Source organism: Pristis pectinata, chromosome 13, assembly GCF_009764475.1.
Source record: "Pristis pectinata isolate sPriPec2 chromosome 13, sPriPec2.1.pri, whole genome shotgun sequence".
Classification (NCBI taxonomy): domain Eukaryota; kingdom Metazoa; phylum Chordata; class Chondrichthyes; order Rhinopristiformes; family Pristidae; genus Pristis; species Pristis pectinata.
The window spans coordinates 98972-119519 of NC_067417.1; the positions used below are offsets into that span (position 1 = coordinate 98972).

The following is a 20548-nucleotide window of genomic DNA, read 5'->3' on the forward strand; positions in this document are numbered from 1 at the left end:
GCAAGGAGGTTTAGGAAAGCTGAAAGAGTGGTCAAATACATGGCAAACGTAGTACTGAATGGCAGGGCAGGCTCAAAGGGCCAAATAGCCTACTACTGTTTCTATTTTTCTATGTTTCTAGACTGACCTGAGCTGGGAGATAGACTGGAAACATACCAGAGCTGAGAGACAGTGACTGGGAAACTGACCAGAGCTGAGAGACAGTGACTGGGAAACTGACCAGAGCCTTTTCTTGTTATTCGTTCAAGGGGTGTGGTCTTCACAGGCTGATCCAGCATTTACTTACCCATTCCTAGTTGCCCTTGAGAAGGCAGTGGTGAGCTGCCTTCTTGAACAACTGCAGTCCTTGAGGTGTGGGTGTGCCCACAATGCTGTGAGGGAGAGAGCACCATGAATTTGACTCAGTGATGGTGAAGGAACGGTGATATATTTCCAAGTTAGGATGGTGAGTGACTTGGAGGCAATGTCCAGATGGTGGTGTTCCCATGATTTTGCTGCTCTTGTCCTTCTAGCTGGTAGTTGTGTGTTTGGAAAGTGCTGTCTGAGGAGTATTGGTGAGTTGCTGCAGTGCATCTTGTAAACGGTACAAACTGCTGCTACTGTGCATCGGGGATGCAGTGAGTAAATGGTTGTAGATGGGATGCCTATCAAACAGGCTGCTATGTCCTGTATGGTGTCAAACTTCTTGAGTGCTGTTGAGCTGCACTCATCCACGCAAGTGGAAAGTATTCCATCACACCCATGACTTGGGCCTTGTAGACGGTGGACAGGCTTTGGGGATTTAGGAGGTGAGTTACTCGCTGCAGGATTCCTAGCATCTGACCGGTTGGTTTCTGGCCAACGGTAACCTCCAGGAGGTTGGTAGTTGGGGATTCAGTGATGGTAATGTCATTGAATGTCAGGGGGTGATAGCTGGATTTTGTCCTGTGGGATATCGTCAGTGCCTGGCACTTGTGTGGCATGAATGTTATTTGTTATCTATCAGCCCAGGCCAAAATTTTTAAAAGGGGCCTGAGTGGTAACTTCTTCACGCAGAGAGTGGTGCATATATGGAATGAGCTGCCAGTAGAAATGTTTGAGGCAGTGTTGTGAAACAGATTCGCAGGTCTTGAAGAACAAGGACTCTGAACACAGTCATGGAGTTAAATGATTTATTTATAAAGACAAACACAGGAAAAGATAACGGGGGCAACACACACACACACACACGCGCGCGCACACACACACCCCGGTGATAGCGAGCGTGGGGAAATCGCAACAAGGGTAAGATGCACACACAATGGACTGGGTACAAACAATCAAGGAAAGCAATACGCTACCCGCCACCCCTTGACTCAGTGCAGGCACGGCTCTCTGCTACCAGGGATATGCTAACTTAGATGTTCAGTGCACAGCTTACCGACAAGGCATCCCTCGGAGACAAGAGAGAGAACCACGCACATGTGGCACTCTCTATAGTGCTGGAGGGCTGGGGTGTCCAGCCCAGGTAGTTCAAACAGGCCAATGGCCCGAGGCCAGGTACAAAGGTGCTTAAAGGGACCAATGGTTAGATGTGCACTGATGGGCAGGGGTGGAGCTAAACCTTGATTGACAGTGGTGTGTCTTCCGACCAGGTAGGAGCAATGCTGTCATCCGACCAGGTAGGGGCAGTGTTGTCACGTGACAGCCACGACCCTCCACAATACAGGCAGGTACAATAACAACATTTAAAAGACATTTGGACAGGTACATGGATAGGAAAGGTTTAGAGGGATATGGGCCAAATACGAGCAAATGGGACTAGCATAGATGGGCATCTTGGTCAGCATGGACCAGTTGGGCCAAAGGGCCTGTTTCTGTGCTGTCTTACTCTATAACTCTATGACTTTACCAGAATTCTTTCTGTAACCTAGGACTTCCCTTGCCACCATTTATCATGTTGTAATTTATGATATAATTGGCAAAAAAAAGGCTGAAGTCCCACATCGCCAGCTTCAAGGACAGCTACTTTCCTTCAACCATTTGCTTCTTGAACTAACTGGCACCTCCTTACTGATAGATGGGACGGAGTTTGTTAGGTGTGTCCAGGAAGGATTCCTGGCACGGTATGTGGACAGGCTGACTAGAGGAGAAGCCATTCTGGACCTGGCACCAGGCAATGAGCCTGATCAGGTTTCAGGTCTCTCGGTGGGAGAGCATTTTGGAGTTAGTGACCATAACTTCTTGATCTTTACCATGGCCTTTGGGAAGGATAAGAGCAGATAATATAGGAAAGTATTTAACTGGGGGAGGGAGAATTATGATGCTATTAGGCAGGAACTTGGGAGCGTAAATTGGGAACAGATGTTCTTGGGGAAGTACACAGCGGAAATGTGGAGGTTGTTTAGGGAGTACTTGCATGGCGTTATGGATAGGTTTGTCCCATGGAGACAGGGTAAGGATGGTAGAGTGAAGGAACCATGGTTGACAAGAGATGTAGAATATCTTGTCAAGAGGAAGAAAGAAAGTTTAGAAAGCAAGGATCAGACAGGGCTCTGGAGAGTTACAAGGTAGCCAGGAGGGAGCTGAAGAATGGACAAGAGAGCTAGAAGGGGGCATGAGAAAGCCTTAGTGAGTAGGATCAAGGAAAACCCCAAAGCATTCTACACCTATGTGAAGAATCGGAGGATGACTAGTGTGAGGGTAGGACCGATCAGGGAAAAAAGAGGAAACATGTGCCTGGAGTTGGAAGAGGTAGGGGAGGTCCTTAGTGAATACTTTGCTTCGGTATTCACCAGAGAGAGAGACCTTGATATTTGTGAGGATGGCGTATGACAGACTGATACGCTAGGGCATGTCAACGTGAGGAAGGAGGATGTGCTGGAACTTTTGAAAAACATTAGGATAGATAAGTCACCGGGGCTGGACAGGATATATCCAAGGTTATTACAGGAAGCGAGAGAACATTGCTGCGCCTTTGGCGATGATCTTTGCGTCCTCACTGGCCATAGGAGTAGTCCCAGATGATTGGAGGGGTGGCAAATGTTGTTCCTTTGTTTGAGAAATGGAGTAGGGATAACCCTGGGAATTATAGACCAGTGAGTCTTCCTTCAGTGGTGGGCAAATTACTGGAGAAGATTCTTAGAGACAGGATTTATGGGCATTTGGAGAAGCACAGGCTGATTAGGGACAGTCTGCATGGCTTTGTGAGGGGCAGGTCGTGCCTCATGAGTCTGACTGAATTCTTTGAGGATGTGACAAAGCACATTGATGAAGACAGAGCAGTGGATGTGGTGTACATGGATTTTAGTAAGGTGTTTGATAAGGTTCCTCATGGAAGACTCATTCAGAAAGTCAGGAGGCATGGGATCCAGGGAAACTTGGCTGTGCGGATTCAGAATTGGCTCGCTCATAGAAGGCAGGGGGTGGTGGTATGGATCGTATTCTGCCTGGAGGTCAGTGACCAGTGGTATTCTGTAGGGATCTGTTATGGGACTCCTGCTCTTTGTGATTTTTATAGATGACTTGGATGAGGATGTGGAAGGGTGGGTTAGTAAATTTGCTGATGATACAAAGGTTGGTGGTGGTGTGGATAGTGTAGAAGGTTGCTGTAGATTACAACAGGATATTGATAGAAGTGGCAGATGGAGTTCAACCCGGAAAAGTGTGAAATTATACACTTTGGGAGATCAAATTTGCAGGCAGAATACAAGGTTAATGGCAGGACTCTTAGCAGTGTGGAGGAACAGAGGGATCTTGGGGTCCACATCTATAGATCCCTCAAGGTTGCTTCGCAGGTCGACAGGGTTGTTAGGAAGGTGTATGGTGTGTTGGCCTTCATTAGTCGGGATATTGAGTTCAAATGCCACAAGGTAATGTTGCAGCTCTATAGAACTCTGGTTAGACCACACTTGGAGTATTGTGTTCAGTTCTGGTCACCTCATTACAGAAAGGATGTGGAAACTTTAGAGAGGGTGCAGAGGAGATTTACCAGGATGCTGCCTTGATTGGAGAGCATGTCTTATGAGGATAGGTTGAGTGAGCTAGGGCTTTTCTCTTTGGAGAGGAGGATGAGAGGTGACTAAATGGGAGAATGGATCAGCTCATGATAGAATGGTGGAGCAGACTCGATGAGCCGAATGGCCGACTTCTGCTCTTTTGCCTTATGGACTTGATAGAGGTATACAAGATGATAAGAGGGATAGATCAAGTGAACAGTCAGAGACTTTTTCCTAGTACGACAATGACTAACATGAGGGAGCATAAGTTTAAGGTGATTGAAGGAAGATGTAAGGGGGATGTCAGGGGTAAGTTTTTTCACACAGAGAGTGGCAAGTGCATGGACTGCACTGCCAGCCAAGATTGTGGGGGCAGATACATTAGGGACATTTAAGAGACTCTTAGATAGCCATTTGAATGATGGAGAAATGGAGGGCTATGTGGGAGGGATGGGTTAGATAGATCTTAGAGCAGGATAAAATGTCGGCACAACATTGTGGGTCGAAGGGCCTGTACTGTGTTGTAATGTTCCATGTTCTAACCCTAATCACTACAGTTTAGCAAAATTCTGACTACTTTGATCACTTTGCCCTAAAATGGACTTTTTGTTGTTCTAATTGTGATGCTGCTGCAAGTAAATTTCTCATTGTACCTGTGCATACACGTGCATATGAAAATAAACTCAACTTTGACTTTGAAATTTCTTAATTGTGGCCCTTTCATTGTTTCTCTTTGGAGAACAATATTCTTAAATTAAACTAATCCAACCATCTGTCCCGACAGATCCGACATGGCCTGGTCTGTTTGAGTCAAAGAATTCTTGGTCCATGCACAATTGTACAAGGAGCACTGGAAGATATTTTGAATAAAACAACTCAAGAATTTTACGATGCCACCAATAGCATCCTGAAGGTACCTCTGATCTCAGCTTTCTATCCAGTTGCCAACCATTCTCCACTTCATTCAGGTTCTGCTCAGAGAATTGCTGATAGTTTAACTTGGAAATGGTTTTAAATGGAAGAATTGATTATTATTTTCCTCAGTCAATTGTCTTATTGATTCACATTTGAGGCAATGGTTTTAAGAAATTAGCATAAGAATGTAAGAAATAGAAGCAAGAGTGGACCATTTGGCCCCTGGTGCCCACTGTGCCAGTCAATAGGAATGTGGCTATTTTTTCATATCAGGACTACTTTCCTGCACTAACCCCATATCCCACAAATTCATTAATATCTAAAAATCTATTGATCTCTGTCCTGAATAGACCCCCTGATCCACTTCCACAGTCCTTGGAGATAGGTAATTCCAAAGAATGGGTGAAGGCATTTCTTCTTGCTTTAATCCTGAATGGCAGATCCTTTATTTTGAGACCGTGACCTCTGTTTCTGGGCAAACCAACCAGGACAAATATCTACTCCACATGTACCCTTGCAAGTTCCTTCAAAATTCTGTGCATTTCAATGAGATGACCTCTCATTCTTCAAAGCTCAAGAGTATAGGCCTCAAATGCTTCATCTCCCTTCATAAAATAAACCAGCCAACCCAGCAATCAATCTGGTGAACCTTTGCTGCACTCCCTATATCATGTTTATTCTTCCTCATGTAGGAACACCAGATGTAGTATCACGTGAGTTCAATATAATGAGAACAGGATGCCTCTACTATTGTACTCAAATCCTCTCACAATAAAGATGATACAAAGGTTGGTGGTGTTGTGGATAGTGTAGAAGGTTGCTGTAGATTACAACAGGATATTGATAGAATGCAGAGCTGGGCTGAGAAGTGGCAGATGGAGTTCAACCCAGATAAGTGTGAAGTGATACACTTTGGGAGATCGAATTTGAAGGCAGAATACAAGGTTAATGGCAGGACTCTTAGCAGTGTGGAGGAACAGAGGGTTCTTGGGGTCCACGTCCATAGATCCCTAAAGGTTGCCACGCAGGTCGATAGGGTTGTTAAGAAGGTGTATGGAGTGTTGGCCTTTGTTAATTGGGGTGTTGAGTTCAAGAGTGGCAAGGTGATGTTGCAGCTCTATAGAACTCTGGTCAGACCACACTTGGAGTATTGTGTTCAGTTCTGGTTGCCTCATTATAGAAAAGATGTGGAAGCTTTAGAGAGGGTGCAGAGCAGATTTACCAGGATGTTGCCTGTATTGGAGAGCATGTCTTATGAGGATAGGTTGAGCGAGCTAGGGCTTTTCTCTTTGGAGAGAAGGAGGATGAGAGGTGACTTGATAGAGGTGTAGAAGATGATAAGAGGCATAGATCGAGTGGACAGTCAGAGACTTTTTCCCAGGGCGACAATGGCTAACATGAGGGGACATAATTTTAAGGTTTGGAGGAAGGTATAAGGGGGATGTCAGGGGTAACTTATTTGCACAGAGTGGTGGGTGTGTGGAACACATTGCCGACAGAGGTTATGGGGGCAGATACATTAGGGACATTTAAGAGACTCTTAGATAAACACATGAATGATAGAAAAATAGGGGGCGATGTGGGAGGGAAGGGGTAGATAGATCTTAGAGCAGGATAAAATGTTGGCACAACATTGTGGGCCGAAGGGCCTGTACTGTGCTGTGGTGTTCTATGTTCTATGTTCTAAAGGCCAACATTCTCCATTGTTTGCTGTACCTGCTCATTAATTCAGTGATTAATGTACCATGACACTCAGATCCCTCCAGAACACCACCTTTCCATCTCTCATTATTAAAAAAATGTCTTTTTCTCTACCAAAGTGGATGACCTCATTTTCTTACACATTCTGTTCCGTCTGCCACATCCTTCTCCATTTCACTTAACCTGTCTAAATCCTCATGAAGCCTCTCTGCCTCTTCTTGGAGAACATACCACTCTAGGTTCATGCACCTCGAGGAGAAATAGTAAGTCTAATAGGCAGAACAAGTGAGTAAGTGAACATTAAGGGAATTCAAAGTTAAATTGCATCTATTTTAATGTAAGGAGTATCACTTAGTAAAATACATGAACTCAAAGCTTTAATTAACACAGGGGTCTACAATATTGTTGCCATCAGTGAGACACAGTTGAACGAAGTGGCAACTCAGGGTATAGAATTTTCAGGTGACATGGGGGGGGGCGGTGGGGAGTAAACCAGGAGGAGATCAAAGAGTAAAACAGTATGGAAACAAGCCCTTCAGCCCAACTCCTCCATGCCGACCAAGATGCCCATCTAAGCTAGTCCCATTTGACCGCATTTGGCCTATATCCCTCCAAACCTTTTCTATGCATGTACCTGTCCAAATATCTCAAATGTTGCTATTGCTCCTGCCTCGACCACTTTCTCTGGCAGCTCATTCCATAAGCAGACCACCCTCTGCCTGAAGAAGTTACTGGTCAGGTCCCCTTTAAATCTTTTTCCTGTACCTTAAACCTATGCCCTCCAGTTTTTGATTCCCTTTCCCTGGGAAAAAAACTGTGTGCATTTACCTTATCTATACCCCTCATGATTTTATATACAGTACCTCTATAAGGTCACCCCTCAGTTCTCCTACGGTCCAAGGAATAAAGTCTTAGCATGCCCAGCTTCTTCCAATAACTCAGGCCCTCAGCTCCTGGCAACATTCTCTTAAATCTTCTTTGCATTCTTTCCAGCATAATGCCATCTTTCCTATAACAGGGTTACCAGAACTGTACATAATACTCCAAGTGTGACATCACAAATGTCTTGTGCAACTGCAACATAACGTCCCAACTCCTATACTCAATGCTCTGACTGATGAAGTCTAGCACGCCAGATGCTGCCTTCACTCTGTCTACCTGTGATGCCAATTTCAGGGAAAACTTTCATTTAAAGATTGCTTTACTTCAATATTGACCGAGGATTTCCCAGAAGGCTACTCAAACAAGGCTATATAAGCAGAGATTCAAAACAAAAATGGTGTCATTGCTTTGCTAGGGTTGTATTACACACCACCCAACAGTCAACAGGAGATTGAAAAACAGAGATAGACCATGGAACATTACAGCACAAAACAGGCCCTTCGGCCCATGATATTGTGCCAACACTTTATCCTGCTCTAAGATCTATCTAACCCATCCCTCCCACATAGCCCTCCATTTCTCTATCATCCATGTGTCTATCTAAGAGTCTCTTAAATGTTCCCAATGTATCTGCCTCCACCACCTCTGCCAGCAGTGCATTCCACGCACCCACCACTCTCTGTGTAAAAAAACTTACCTCTGACATTCCCCCATACCCTTCTCCAGTCACCTTAAAATTAAGCCCCCTCACGTTAGCCATTTTCACCATAGGAAAAAGTCTCTGACTGACCACTCGATCTATGCCTCTTATCATCCTGTGCACCTCTGTCAAATCACCGGTCATCCTCTTTCTCTCCAAAGGGAAAAGCCCTAGCTCACACAACCTATCCTCATACTCTCCAATCCAGGCAGCATCCTGGTAAATCTCCTCTGCACCCTCTCTAAAGCTTCCACATCCTTCCTATAATGAAGCGACCAGAACTAAACAAAATACTCCAAGTGTGGTCTAACCAGTTTTATAGAGCTGCAACATTACCTCAAGGCTCTTGAACTCAGTACCCCGACTAATGAAGGCCAACACACCATACACCTTTTTAACAAGCCTATCAACCTGCGCAGCAATCATCTGTGTGGACTCCAAGATCCCTCTGTTCCTCCACACTGCTAACAGTCCTGCCATTAACCTTGTATTCTGCCTTCAAATTTGATCATCCAAAGTGTATCACTTCACATTAGTCTGGGTTGAACTCCATCTGTCACTTCTCAGCCCAGCTCTGCATCCTATCAATGTCCTGTTGTAACCTACAGCAACCTTCTACACTATCTACAACACCACCAACCTTCATGTCATCTGCAAACTTACTAACCCACCCTTCCACATCCTCATCCAAGTTATTTATAAAAATCATAAAGAACAGGGGTCCCAGAACACATCCCTGCAGAACCCCACTGATCACCAACCTCCAGGTAGAATATACTCCATCTACAACCACCATCTATGGGCGAGTCAATTCTGAATCCACACAGCCAAGTTTCCCTGGATCCCATGCTTCCTGACTTTCTGAATAAGCCTTCCATGAGAAACCTTATCAAATGCCTTACATTCAAGGTTATTACGGGAAGTGAGTGAAGAGATTGCTGCACCTTTGGCGATGCTCTTTGCATCCTCACTGGCCACTGGAGAAGTGCCAGATGATTGGAGGGTGGCAAATGTTGTTCCTTTGTTCAAGAAAGGGAGTAGGAATAACCCTGGGAATTACAGATCAGTGAGTCTTACTTCAGTGGTGGGCAAATTACTGGAGAAGATTCTTAGAGACAGGAACAGCAATCTCTTCTCTTGCTTCTCTTAAAAACCTTAGATATATCCCATCGGGCCTCGGTGACTTATCTATCCTAATGTTCTTCAATAGTTCCAGGGTCATCATGTTCCAGGAGTAACAAGTATAAGGAACCCTGGATATTGAGGGTTGTATAAAGATAAAAAAGAAGCATATGATGGGTATAGGGAACTATTGACAGGAGAGGTCTGTCATGAGTATAAAAAGTGTAAGGATGCACTTAAAAAGGAAATTACGAAGGTATAGAGGATTCACAAGAAATCACTGGCAGACCGGATTAAGGTAAATCTAAAGGTGTTTTATAAGTGTATTAATGGCAAAAGAATAAACAGGGAAGAGTGCCCATTGGGGATGATAGGGTCAATCTGTGCGTGGAGCCAGAAGGGAAGGGTGAGGTCCGAAAAGAATAAGTTTTATTAGTGTTCACAAAGGAAATGGACTTTGTAGATGGAGAATTCATTGAAGAGGTAGGTGAAAGTCTTGTGCAAGTCCCCATAAATAAAGAGGAGGTACTTGATGCCTTGCAGGCTTGAAAATGGATAAATCCACAGGACTGGATGGGATTTATCCCAGGCTGCTGTGGGAGGCAAGAGCAAAGATTATATGGGCTCTGGTTGAGATTTTTAAGTCTTCGCTAGACACACGTGAGGTACCAAATGACTGGAGGACAGCAAGAAAGGCAGCTGAGAAAATTTTGGTAACTCTAGACCTATGAGCCTAACATCAGTAAGGAAGATATTGGAAGAAAATATGAGGGAGAGGATTAATGATCACTGGAAAGGCAGGGACTAATCAGAGTCAACCAACATGGCTTTGTCAAAGGTAGGTTCTGTCTGACCAATTTGATTAAATTCTTTGAAGAGGTAACAAAAATTGGCAGAGTTGTGGATAGTGAGGAAGATTGACAAAGGATACAGCAGTTTATAGATCAGTTGGAAATATGGAGAGAGAAATGACAGAGTTTAATCTGGATAAGTGTAAAGTGGTGCATTTTGGGAGGTCAAATATAAGAGGAAAATGTACAGTAAATGGCAGGACACTTGGGAGGATTGAGGTACAGAGGGATCTTGGGGTGTAAGTGCATAGCTCTCTGACAGTGGCAATACAAATGGATAGGGTGGTTGAGAAGGTGTTCAGCGTGCTTGCCTTCATCACTAGGGCATTGAGTATAAAACTTGGCAAATCATGTTCAGCTGCATAAAACTTTGGTTTGGCCACATATGGAGTTCTGGTCACCGATGTTAAGGTATTGGAGAGGGTACAGGAAAGGTTCACTCGGGTGTTTCCTGGATTGGAATGTATTAGCTATAAGGAGAGGTTGGGCAAACTTGAATTGTTTTTTTTTCTGGACTGTCAGAAGCTGAGGGGCAGCTTAATTGCATTTTATAAAATAATGAGAGGCATAGATAGGGGAAACAGTCTTTTTCACAGGGTGGATAGCAATAGTTAAGAGGCATTGCTATCACGTGTCATACAGACACATGAACAGGCGGGGAATAGAGGGATACGGACCATGTGCAGGCAGACAGGCTTAGTTTATATTGGCATCGTGGCTGGCACAGACATGGTGGGCCAAAAGGCCTGTCCTCTGCTGTAGTGTTCTACCTACATATCTCCTTTAAACTTTGCCTCTCTCTCATAGAACAGTGCAGTACGGGACTGTTGTTGTGCCGAACTGACAATAACTCGTAATTAATCTAATCCCCCTACCCTGCACATTGACTATATCCCTCCCTTTTCTGCATATTCATGTGCCCATCTAAGAGTCTTAAATGCTCTCCTGCTATCTGCCTCTACCACCACCCCGGCAGTGCATTCCAGAACCCCACCATTCTCTTGTGTAAACAAAAGTATATAAGATGATGAGAGGTATATAAGATGATGAGAGGCATTGATCGGGTGGATAGTCAGAGGCTTTTCCCCAGGGCTGAAACGGTGGCCACAAGAGGACATAGGTTTAAGGTGCTGGGGAGTAGGTATAGGGGAGATGTCAGGGGTAAGTTTTTTACTCAGAGAGTGGTGAGTGTGTGGAATGGGCTGCCGGCAGTGGTGGTGGAGGCGGATACGATAGGATCTTTCAAGAGACTGTTGGATAAGTACATGGAGATGAGAAAAATAGAGGGCTATGGGTAAGCCTAGTAATTTCTAGGGTAGGGACATGTTCAGCACAGCTTTGTGAGCCGAAGGGCCTGAATTGTGCTGTAGGTTTTTCTATGTTCTATGTTTCTAAAAAAACTTGTCCCTCACATCTCATTTGTACTTTTCCCCCTCTCATCTTAAATACATGCCCTCTAGTACTAGACATTTCAATCCTGGGAAAAAGATACTGGCTGGCTACTCTATCTATGCCTCACATAATTTTATAAACTTCTATCAAATCTCCCCTCAGCCTCCGCCACTGTAGAGAAAGTAGCCTGAGCTTGTCCAACCTCTCCTCTTAGCACATACCCTCCAAACCAGGCAGCATCCTGGTAAACTTCCTCCAAACCCTCTACAAAGCCTCAACATCCTTCCAATAATGTGACCAGAATTCAACGCAATACTCCAAATGCATCCTAACGAGAGTTTTATAAAGCTATAACATAACTTCCTGGCTTTTGAACTCAGTGCCTTGAATAATGAAGGCAAGCATGCCATGTGCCTTCTTTACCACCCTATCAACCCGTGCGGTCACTTTTAGAGAGCCATATACCTGGACCCCAAGATCCCTCTGCTCATCAACGCTGTTAAGGATCCTGCCATTAACTGTGTACTCTCTCCTTTTATATTGGATCTCCCAAAGTGCAGCACCTCTATCTACCACTTCTCTGCCCATACCTGCAACTATATCTCGCTGTATCCTTTGGCAATCTTCCATGCAATTCACAATACCACCAATCTTTGTATTATCTGCAAACTTACTCACCCACCCTTCCACATTTTCATTCCAAATCATTTACATATAAATAGAGGTCCTAGTACAGATCCCTTCAGAACACAACTAGTCACACACATCCATCCAGAATAAGACCCATCCACCTTCTATGTCTTCTATGAGCAAGCCAATTTTGGATCCAATCAGCCAAGTCACGGTGGATCCCTTGTATCCTAATTTTCTGGATGAGCCTACCATTCAGGACCTTGTCACATGCCTTACTAAAATCCATATATCCTGTTCTACTGTCATCAGTCACCTTTGTCACCTCCTCGAAAAACTTAATCAGAGTCAGATATGACCTACCCTACACAAAGCCCCGCTGATTGTCCCTAGTTAGACCATGCTTCAAATGCTCATAAATCCTATTCCTAAGAATCTTCTCCATTAATTTCCCTATCACTGGTGTGAGACTTGCTGGTCTATAATTTCCAGGATTATCCCTATATCTCTCCTTGAACAAAGGAATAACATTAGCTACCCACCAGTCCTCTAACACTACACCTGTGGCTAGCGAAGATACAAAGAACTTGGTCTTCTCCCCAGCAACCTCATCTCTCGCCTCTCTAAATAACCTGGGGTATATCCCATCAGCCCTGAGGACTTATCCACCTTAATGTTTTTCACGAGACCTTACACTACCTTCTTCCTAATCTCTAAATACCCTAGCATTTCAGCATGCTTCACTCTGATCTCACCATTCTCTACATCCTTCTCCTCAGGAAATACCTACACAAAGTATTTAGGATCTCACCCAAATCCTCCGCTTCTAAGCACAAGTTTCCTCCTTTATCCTTGAGCGGTCCTACCCTCCCCCAGTTATCCTCTTGGTCCAGATGTATGTGTAGATACACCTTAAAACTCACCTCAAAACTATGCCCTTTAGCACTGTCATATTTCTACCCTGGGAAAATGTCTCTATCTATCCTATCGATGTGTCTCATAATTTTATAAACCTCAATCAGGTCTCTCCTCAGCCTCTGATGTTCTAGTGAAAACAATCCAAGTTTTTCCAAGCTCTCCTAATCCAAACAACATCCTATTGAACCTCTTCTGTACCCTCTCCAAAGCTTCCTTTAATGCAGTGACCAGAACTGCACACAATACTCCAAATGGAATCTACCCAAAGTTTCATACAGCTACAAGCTGATCCTTAAACTCAGTGTCCTGATCAATGAAGGCAAGCATGCCATATGCCTTCTTTACCACCCTACTACTTGTGTTTCTACTTTCAGGGAGCTATAGACTTGGATCCCAAGATCATTCAGTACATCAATGCTCCTAAGGGTCCTGACATTTATTGTATACTTTCCCCTTCCCTTTGACCTCCCAAAGTGCAACAGCCCACACTTGTCCAGATTAAACTCCATCTGCCATTTCTCTGCCCATATTGACAAGTGATCAATATCTTGCTGTATCCTTTGACAACAACTCACTAATTTGTGTGTCATCTGCAAACTTACTAATCAGCCCATCTACATTTTTGTCCAAATCATTTACATATATCACAAACAAAGAGGTTCCAGCACCCATCCCTGTGGAACACCGCTGGTCACAATAACACCCCTCCACCACTATCCTCTGACTTCTATGGCCAAGCTAATCTTGAATCAGATCTACCAAGTCACCATAGATCCCAAGCATCTTAATCTTGAATTAAGGAGTATGAGTAGAGGGTGGGAAAGTGGGGTTGAAGCCTAGGTCAGAAAAGCTGTGATATTATTGGATGGCAGAGCAGGATTAAGAGGCCAATTGATTAACTCCTGCATCTGGTTCTTATAAGAGAGTAAGACCAGCCTGGCATGAGGGGAGAGAGAGAGTGAGAGTGAGAGAGAGAGAGAGAGAGTGTGAGAGAGTGAGAGTGTGAAAGAGTGAGAGTGTGAAAGAGTGAGAGTGAGAGTGAGAGTGAGAGAGAGAGAGAGAGAGAAAGGAAGTAAATAGAAGCTAGAAAGAGTGCAGAAAAGTATTGCCAGGACTCCAGGGACTGGATAACAAGGAAAGATTGGGCAGGCTATTACCTTATTCCTTGGAGCGCAGGAGAATGAGGAGTGATCTTCTAGAGGTGTATAAATAGGGTGAATGCACACAGTCTTTTCCCCATGTAAATTATTTTGGTAAATTGGTTTATGATTGTCACATGTACCGAGATACAGTGAAAAACTTTGTTTTTCATTCAATGAATACAGATAATTTCATTATATCAGTGCATTGAAGTAGTACAAGGGAAAAACAATAACTGAATGCAGAATTAAGTGTTACAGTTACAGAGAAAGTGCAACTCAGGCAGACAATAAGGTGCAAGTCCATAACGAGTTAGATGGTGAGGTCAAGAGTTCACCTTTGGGGAATAAAGAACGAGAGGGGAGATTTAAGATGAGAGGGGAGAGATTTAATAGGAGCTTGAGGGGCAACTTTTTCACCTAGAGGATGGTACATACAGTATATTAAACAAACTGCCAGAGGAAGTGGTTGAGGCAGGAACAATAACAACATTTAAGAGACACTTGGACAGGTACATGGATTGAAAAGCTTAGAAGGATATGGGCCAAACACAGGCAAATGGGACTAGCTTAGATGGGCATCTTGATCAGCATGGACGAGTTGGGCTAAAGTGCTGTATTACTCTATGAGTGAAAGGAAACAGTCAAAGATCGTGGAGTGAGAGGGAACAGACTGGGGAAGTGCAAGCTGATAGTGCCAGTACATATTGCTGACATGAGCAGCCTGAATGACAGATTGCTGGAGTGAGAGGGAAAACTTACTCACTCCAAACAAAGCAGGAATCTGTAGGGACAGAATTGTGCCAAAGGTATTTCAGAATGATGGCTTAGCCTGAGTTTTCCTTCAAGTGCCCATTATCAATTGAGGCATGAATATTTTAAAGAAGGAAAGTGATTACTGGATGTTGATTCAAGTGGGAGTAATTCTCTTTGCTTTCCTCAGTCCAATACCGACCTGTGTTTCAATGCTCTTGCAATGGTTCCTGGCTTAAGACCAATCAGAGCCTGTGGGACGATGTACATGATGGTGAGTTGGATCAATTTCTATATCAAGCAGACCTAATGAAACTTCATTGTTGCTTTACTCAGTGTCTTCAATCTTTTTTACTCTTTGCTTTGTTTCTAGGTTGGTATTGACATAGATGATTTTCCTGAATTCGAAAGTGACATTGACTTTACGGAACGTTTGATTACAGAGCAGTCAGTTTTTTGCCTTCCAGCCACGGTAAATCATTTTCATGTACTGGCTCCCAAACTCGGTCAAGTAACTAATTCGGCACTGAGGCTAAGGGACACATTAGGCCCAGGATATAGTGATCTCCCAGTGCAATAGAGGGGTTAATTTGATGCTCAGATCAGGCCACCACTGGCATTCACTCTGATGCCTGCACAACCACAAGGACAGGATGCCCCAAGACCAGTTCAGTCATTTTTTTTTTACAGTTATCGGGGGTAATATAGCATAGAAACAGGCCCTTTGACTCACCTCGTCCTTGCCAACCATCATGTTCCCACCTATTTAGGATTGACGAGGGCAGGTGGTAGGGGTTGTCTACATGGACTTTAGCAAAGCCTTTGACAAAGTTCCGCATGGTGTGCTGGTCCAGAAGGTTAGATAACATGGGACCCAGAGTTAACTAGCCAATTGGATACAAGATTGGCTTAGTGGAAGGAGTCATAGAGTCTTACAACATGGAAACAGCCCCCTTCGGCCCAACTCGTCCATGCCGAATGTGTTGCCCAGTGAGCTAGTCCCATCTGCCCACATTTGGCCCATAGCCCTCTAAACCTCTCCTATCCATGTACCTATCTAGATGGTTTTTAAATGTTGCTAATGTGCCTGCCTCAACCACTATTTCTGGCAGCTCCTTCCAAGTACACACACTCTTTGCATAAAGAAGCTGCCCTGATGTCCCTTTTAAACCTCTTGCCTCTGATGGTTAAACCTATGCCCTTTTGTTTTTAGCAACTCCTCCCTGGAAAAAAAGACTATGTGCTTTCACCCTGTCTTGCCCCTCGTGATCTCTATCAGGTCACCCCTCAATCTCCTACGTTCCAGGGAATAAAGTCCTAGTCCAAGCAACCTCTCCTTGTAACTTAGGCCCCCAAGTCCAGGTAACATCCTGGTAAATCTTCTCTGCATTCTTTCTAGTTTAATAACATCTTTCCTTTAACAGGAAGGATGTGGAGGCTTTGAAGAGGTTGCAGAAGAGGTTTGCCAGGATGCTGCCTGGATTAGAGAGTATCAGCTTGGCCCGCACAGCTCCTTTAAACTTTCCCCCTCCCATCTTAACCTCATGCCCTCTGGTATTTGACATTTCCACCCTGATGTAGATAGGGTGGAAATGTCAAATTACATCCTTCCTGTAATGGGGCGATCAGAATTGAAATCAATACTCCAGATGCGGCCTAACCAGTGTTTTATAAAGCTCCGACATAACTTCCTGACACTTGAACTCAATGCCTTGACTAATAAAGGCAAGCATGCCATACACCTGATGAATAAAAAACAAGATGCTGGAGGAACTCAGCAGGCCAGGCAGCATCCATAGAGAAAAACAGTCAACGTTTCGGGTCAAGACCCTTCCTTAGGACTGAAGATAGGAAAAGGGGAAGTCTATATATAGGGGGAAAAACCAGAGCAGTGATAGGTGGACAAAAGAGGGGAGAGGGGTGGGCACAAGGCGGTGATAGGTAAATGCAGGTAAGAGATAGTGATAGGCAGATGCAGGGGAGGAGGGGAGAGCAGATCCACCAGGGGATGGGTCAAAGGTATGGGGGGGAGGTAGAATGGGGGGAGGGGAGAGAGGAAAAGGAGAGAGAAAAAAATGGCGAGGAGCAAAAGGAGAGAGAGGCTAGGAAAGGGAAGAAAAGAGAAGGCAAGTTGGGGGAGGGGGTGGTCTTTCCTTCCTGAGTTCCTCCAGCATCTTGTTGTTCTTTCAATAGATTCCAGTATCTGCAGTCTTTTGTTTCTCTGTGCTATACACCTTCTTTACCACACTATCAACCTGTGGAGCCACTTTCAGGGAGCTATGGACTTGGACCCCAAGATCCCTCTGTACAGCATTAGCACTGTTAAGGGTTCTGCCATTAACTGTGTACTATCCCTTTACATTTGACTGGAGTGTGGCATTTCATTGTGCTTACAGGATGTATCAGTGTACTGTGTACTACACTGAGAGATGTAGGTTCTTCTGTGTTACTTTGATGGATAAAGGGAATGGGGTATATCAGAGCATTGCAATAAGGGGGTGCTTTGTATATTAGAATTACAAATTGGAGGTGTGGGATATACCTGCATGTTACATAGATGCTGCAGTACGTACCAGAGTGTAACAGTGAGGGGTATGCATTATATCAGTATGTTACAATGAGGTGTGCAGGTTTAACAGTATTACTTGAGTTGTGCGGGGACATCAGACTGGATAGCTGTCTATCACACATCATCTACTGGTAGTCTTGAGATGTCAGTAAGCCGCATATTATATCTACAAGCGTGATGGGGAATGAGAAATTTAAAGCAAAGAAGGACTTTCATGAATTAATTTCCGTGCAGGCTATGTATTCTATTGTCATTATGACTAAGTCTAACATACTGCATTGCCACATTTTTAACGGGCTTGCTATCTATGCCAGAAGTAGATTGTGTCGGATTTCCCCTCCTGATCTGGTATGGCCCATACATCATTCCACTGTGGATCTGAGTGCTGAATGGGATCTCCTGCACACCTTCTCCCAGAGGACTTGATAGTTCTTTAACTACAATGGCCAGACTGTGGTAATAGGAGACGGCCAACTGATCCCTCCAGCCTACCCTGCTATTCAGTGATTATGGTTGATCTACCCTATGCCTCAACTCCTCTTCAAACCAGTTCCCCGTAGCCCTTAATTCCTCAATCTTTCAAAAATGCAGATAGAATTTAACTCCAGATAAGTGCAAAGTGATGAATTTTGGGAAGTTAAACCAGAGCAGAAATGACACAGTAAAGATAGAGCCCTGTTGTAGAACAGGAGACCGAGGGGTACAAGTACATGGTTCCCTGAAAGTGACACAGGTAGACAGGGTGGCGAGGAAGATGTTTGGCACGCTTGCCTTTATCGGTCAGGGCATTGAATACAGGAGCTGGGACATCATGTTGCAAATGTACAGGTCATTTGGAGGATTGTGCACAGTTCTGGTCACCTAGCTATAGGAAGGATGTAATTAAGATGGAAAAGGTGCAGAAAAAACTCATGAGGAGCTTACCAGGACTACAAGAAGAGGCTGTAGAGGTTTTTTTTTCCCTGAAGCATAGGAGGCTGAGTGGCAATCTTATAAAGGTATATAAGTTCATGGGGGGCAGAGGTAAGGTGGATGGTCACATCTTTTTCTCAGGGAAGGGGAATCCAGTACTAAAGGTCATAGATTTAAGGTGAGAGGGGAACGATTTAAAAGGGACCTGGAGGGCATTTTTTTCACATTGAGGGTTCACATGGAACGAGCTGCCAGAGGAAGCCGTAGAAAAGACTCTAAGAGACTTTTGGACATGGATAGAAAAGATTTAGAAGGATATGGGCCAAATGCAGGCAAATGGGATGAGCTCAGATAGACATCTTGGTTGGCATGGATTGTTGGGCTTAAAGGCTTCTTTCCATGCTGTACAAGTCTTGACTCGGCTTCTGACTCAGAAAAGATTCACAAAGAAGTTGTCAGGACTGGTGGGCTTGAGTTGTAAGGAAGGGCTGGATGGGCTGGGACCATTTTCCCTGGAGTGAAGAAGGCTGAGAGGTGACCTTATGGAGGTTTATAAAATCATGAGGGGTAGAGATAAGGTGGATGGTCACTGTCATTTTCCCAAGGTAGGGAAGTCTAAAACTAGAGGGCATTGTTGCTGTATTGTTTTATGGTTCTGTGGTTCTATTGGCTTAAGGTAACAGGGGAAAGATTTAGAGGGGACTTGAGTGGTATGTTTTTCACACAGAGGGTGGTGGGTATATGGATCAAGCTGCCAGACCAAGTGGTAGAGGCAGGTACAATTACAATATTTAAAAGAGATTTGGACAGGTTCGTGGATAGGAAAGTTTACAGGCTAAATGCATGCAAATGGGACTAGCTCAGGAAGGTACCTTGGTCTACATGGAAGAGTTGGGCTGAGGGGCCTGTTTCCGTGCTGTATCACTCTGTGATTCACCCTACCCTTTAAAATACTCCTTGTAATCTAGCTTCTACAACCCTCTGGAAGAAGAGAATTCCAGAGATTCCATACCCTCAGTGAAACAGAATTCCTACACACCTCTGTTTTAAGTGACCACCCCTGAATCTTGTCACCTCATTTGATTCTCTCCCAGGAGTAAAAACATGTCAGTTCTATCTTTCATGCCCTCTTAAGATCTTGTGTTTCAATAAGTTCAACCCCATTCTTCTAAACTCCAAAGAACAGACATTTAACTTTTTGGGTTGTTCATGATAGGACAACCCTCTTGTCCCAGGAATTTATCTGGTATTTCGCTCCTGGATTGGCTGCTGACATTGACCATTTCAGAACAATATGAGTTAACTTTCCTCAGGTTTCTCTGATATCTGCACCAACATCTACAGATACATTGGAAACTGTTGGGAAAAGTGGTCAGCTCTTCCATTTGTCCCAGTGACCAGCAGCAACAGCAGGAATGTTTAATTGGAATGTTTAATTTTTCATCTTCTATCTGCAGTGCTTTGAGTATCCAAACTTCTTCAGAGTGGTTGTGACTGTTCCTGAAGACTTAATGTTGGAAGCATGTAACCGCATCCGTGAATTCTGCGAGGAACATTTCCAGTCACGAGAACATTGCAGTGTACCTGATATTGAATGTGATAAGTGATCATATGTTTACTGGATATTATTAAATTAGGGACTGCGCTTCAGTCTTTGCTATTTAATTCAATCTTAATGTAATTTATAAATTACTGTACAAAATTAATTTATTATTTATATATAGCAATTCACATGAAATTTAATCTGTAGCATGTTGGGTAACCCTAGATATGAACTGGCAGGTCCCTGAATTTAAGCTGAATTTAAGTTTAACATAATTTCCAACACTTGGATCCAGATCTTGGTTCATTGCTGACACAATTAATAATGTCACATTTAATTCATAGTGAATAATTGTTTCAAAGGATATTCTGGAAATCTCCCTTTTGTGCTGGAACAACTGTTCAAAAAGGAGCAGAGAATCAGTACAGTAATATGAATAATGAACTGTGTAGACTAGTTGGCACAATCATCAATATTCTCTTCACGTACATCATTAAATCCACTGAATGGAAGACAAGGTTGCTCTAACCCATCCTCATAGTTAATGGTGCCAGATCTCTTAAAA

The 20548-nt window shown here is 43.9% G+C and overlaps 1 protein-coding gene across 1 annotated transcript in view; it reads left to right on the forward strand.

Annotated features, from left to right (window-relative positions):
- Positions 1–20090, forward strand: part of tat (tyrosine aminotransferase) — a 78910-nt gene extending 58820 nt beyond the window's left edge. The window contains exons 9-12 of the mRNA XM_052028629.1: positions 4741–4869; positions 15150–15233; positions 15333–15431; positions 19898–20090. Of these exons, the coding sequence (XP_051884589.1) occupies positions 4741–4869; positions 15150–15233; positions 15333–15431; positions 19898–20047 (462 nt within the window). The 3' untranslated portion in view covers positions 20048–20090. The remainder of the gene's footprint in view (positions 1–4740; positions 4870–15149; positions 15234–15332; positions 15432–19897) is intronic.
- The last annotated feature ends 458 nt before the right edge of the window (positions 20091–20548 follow it).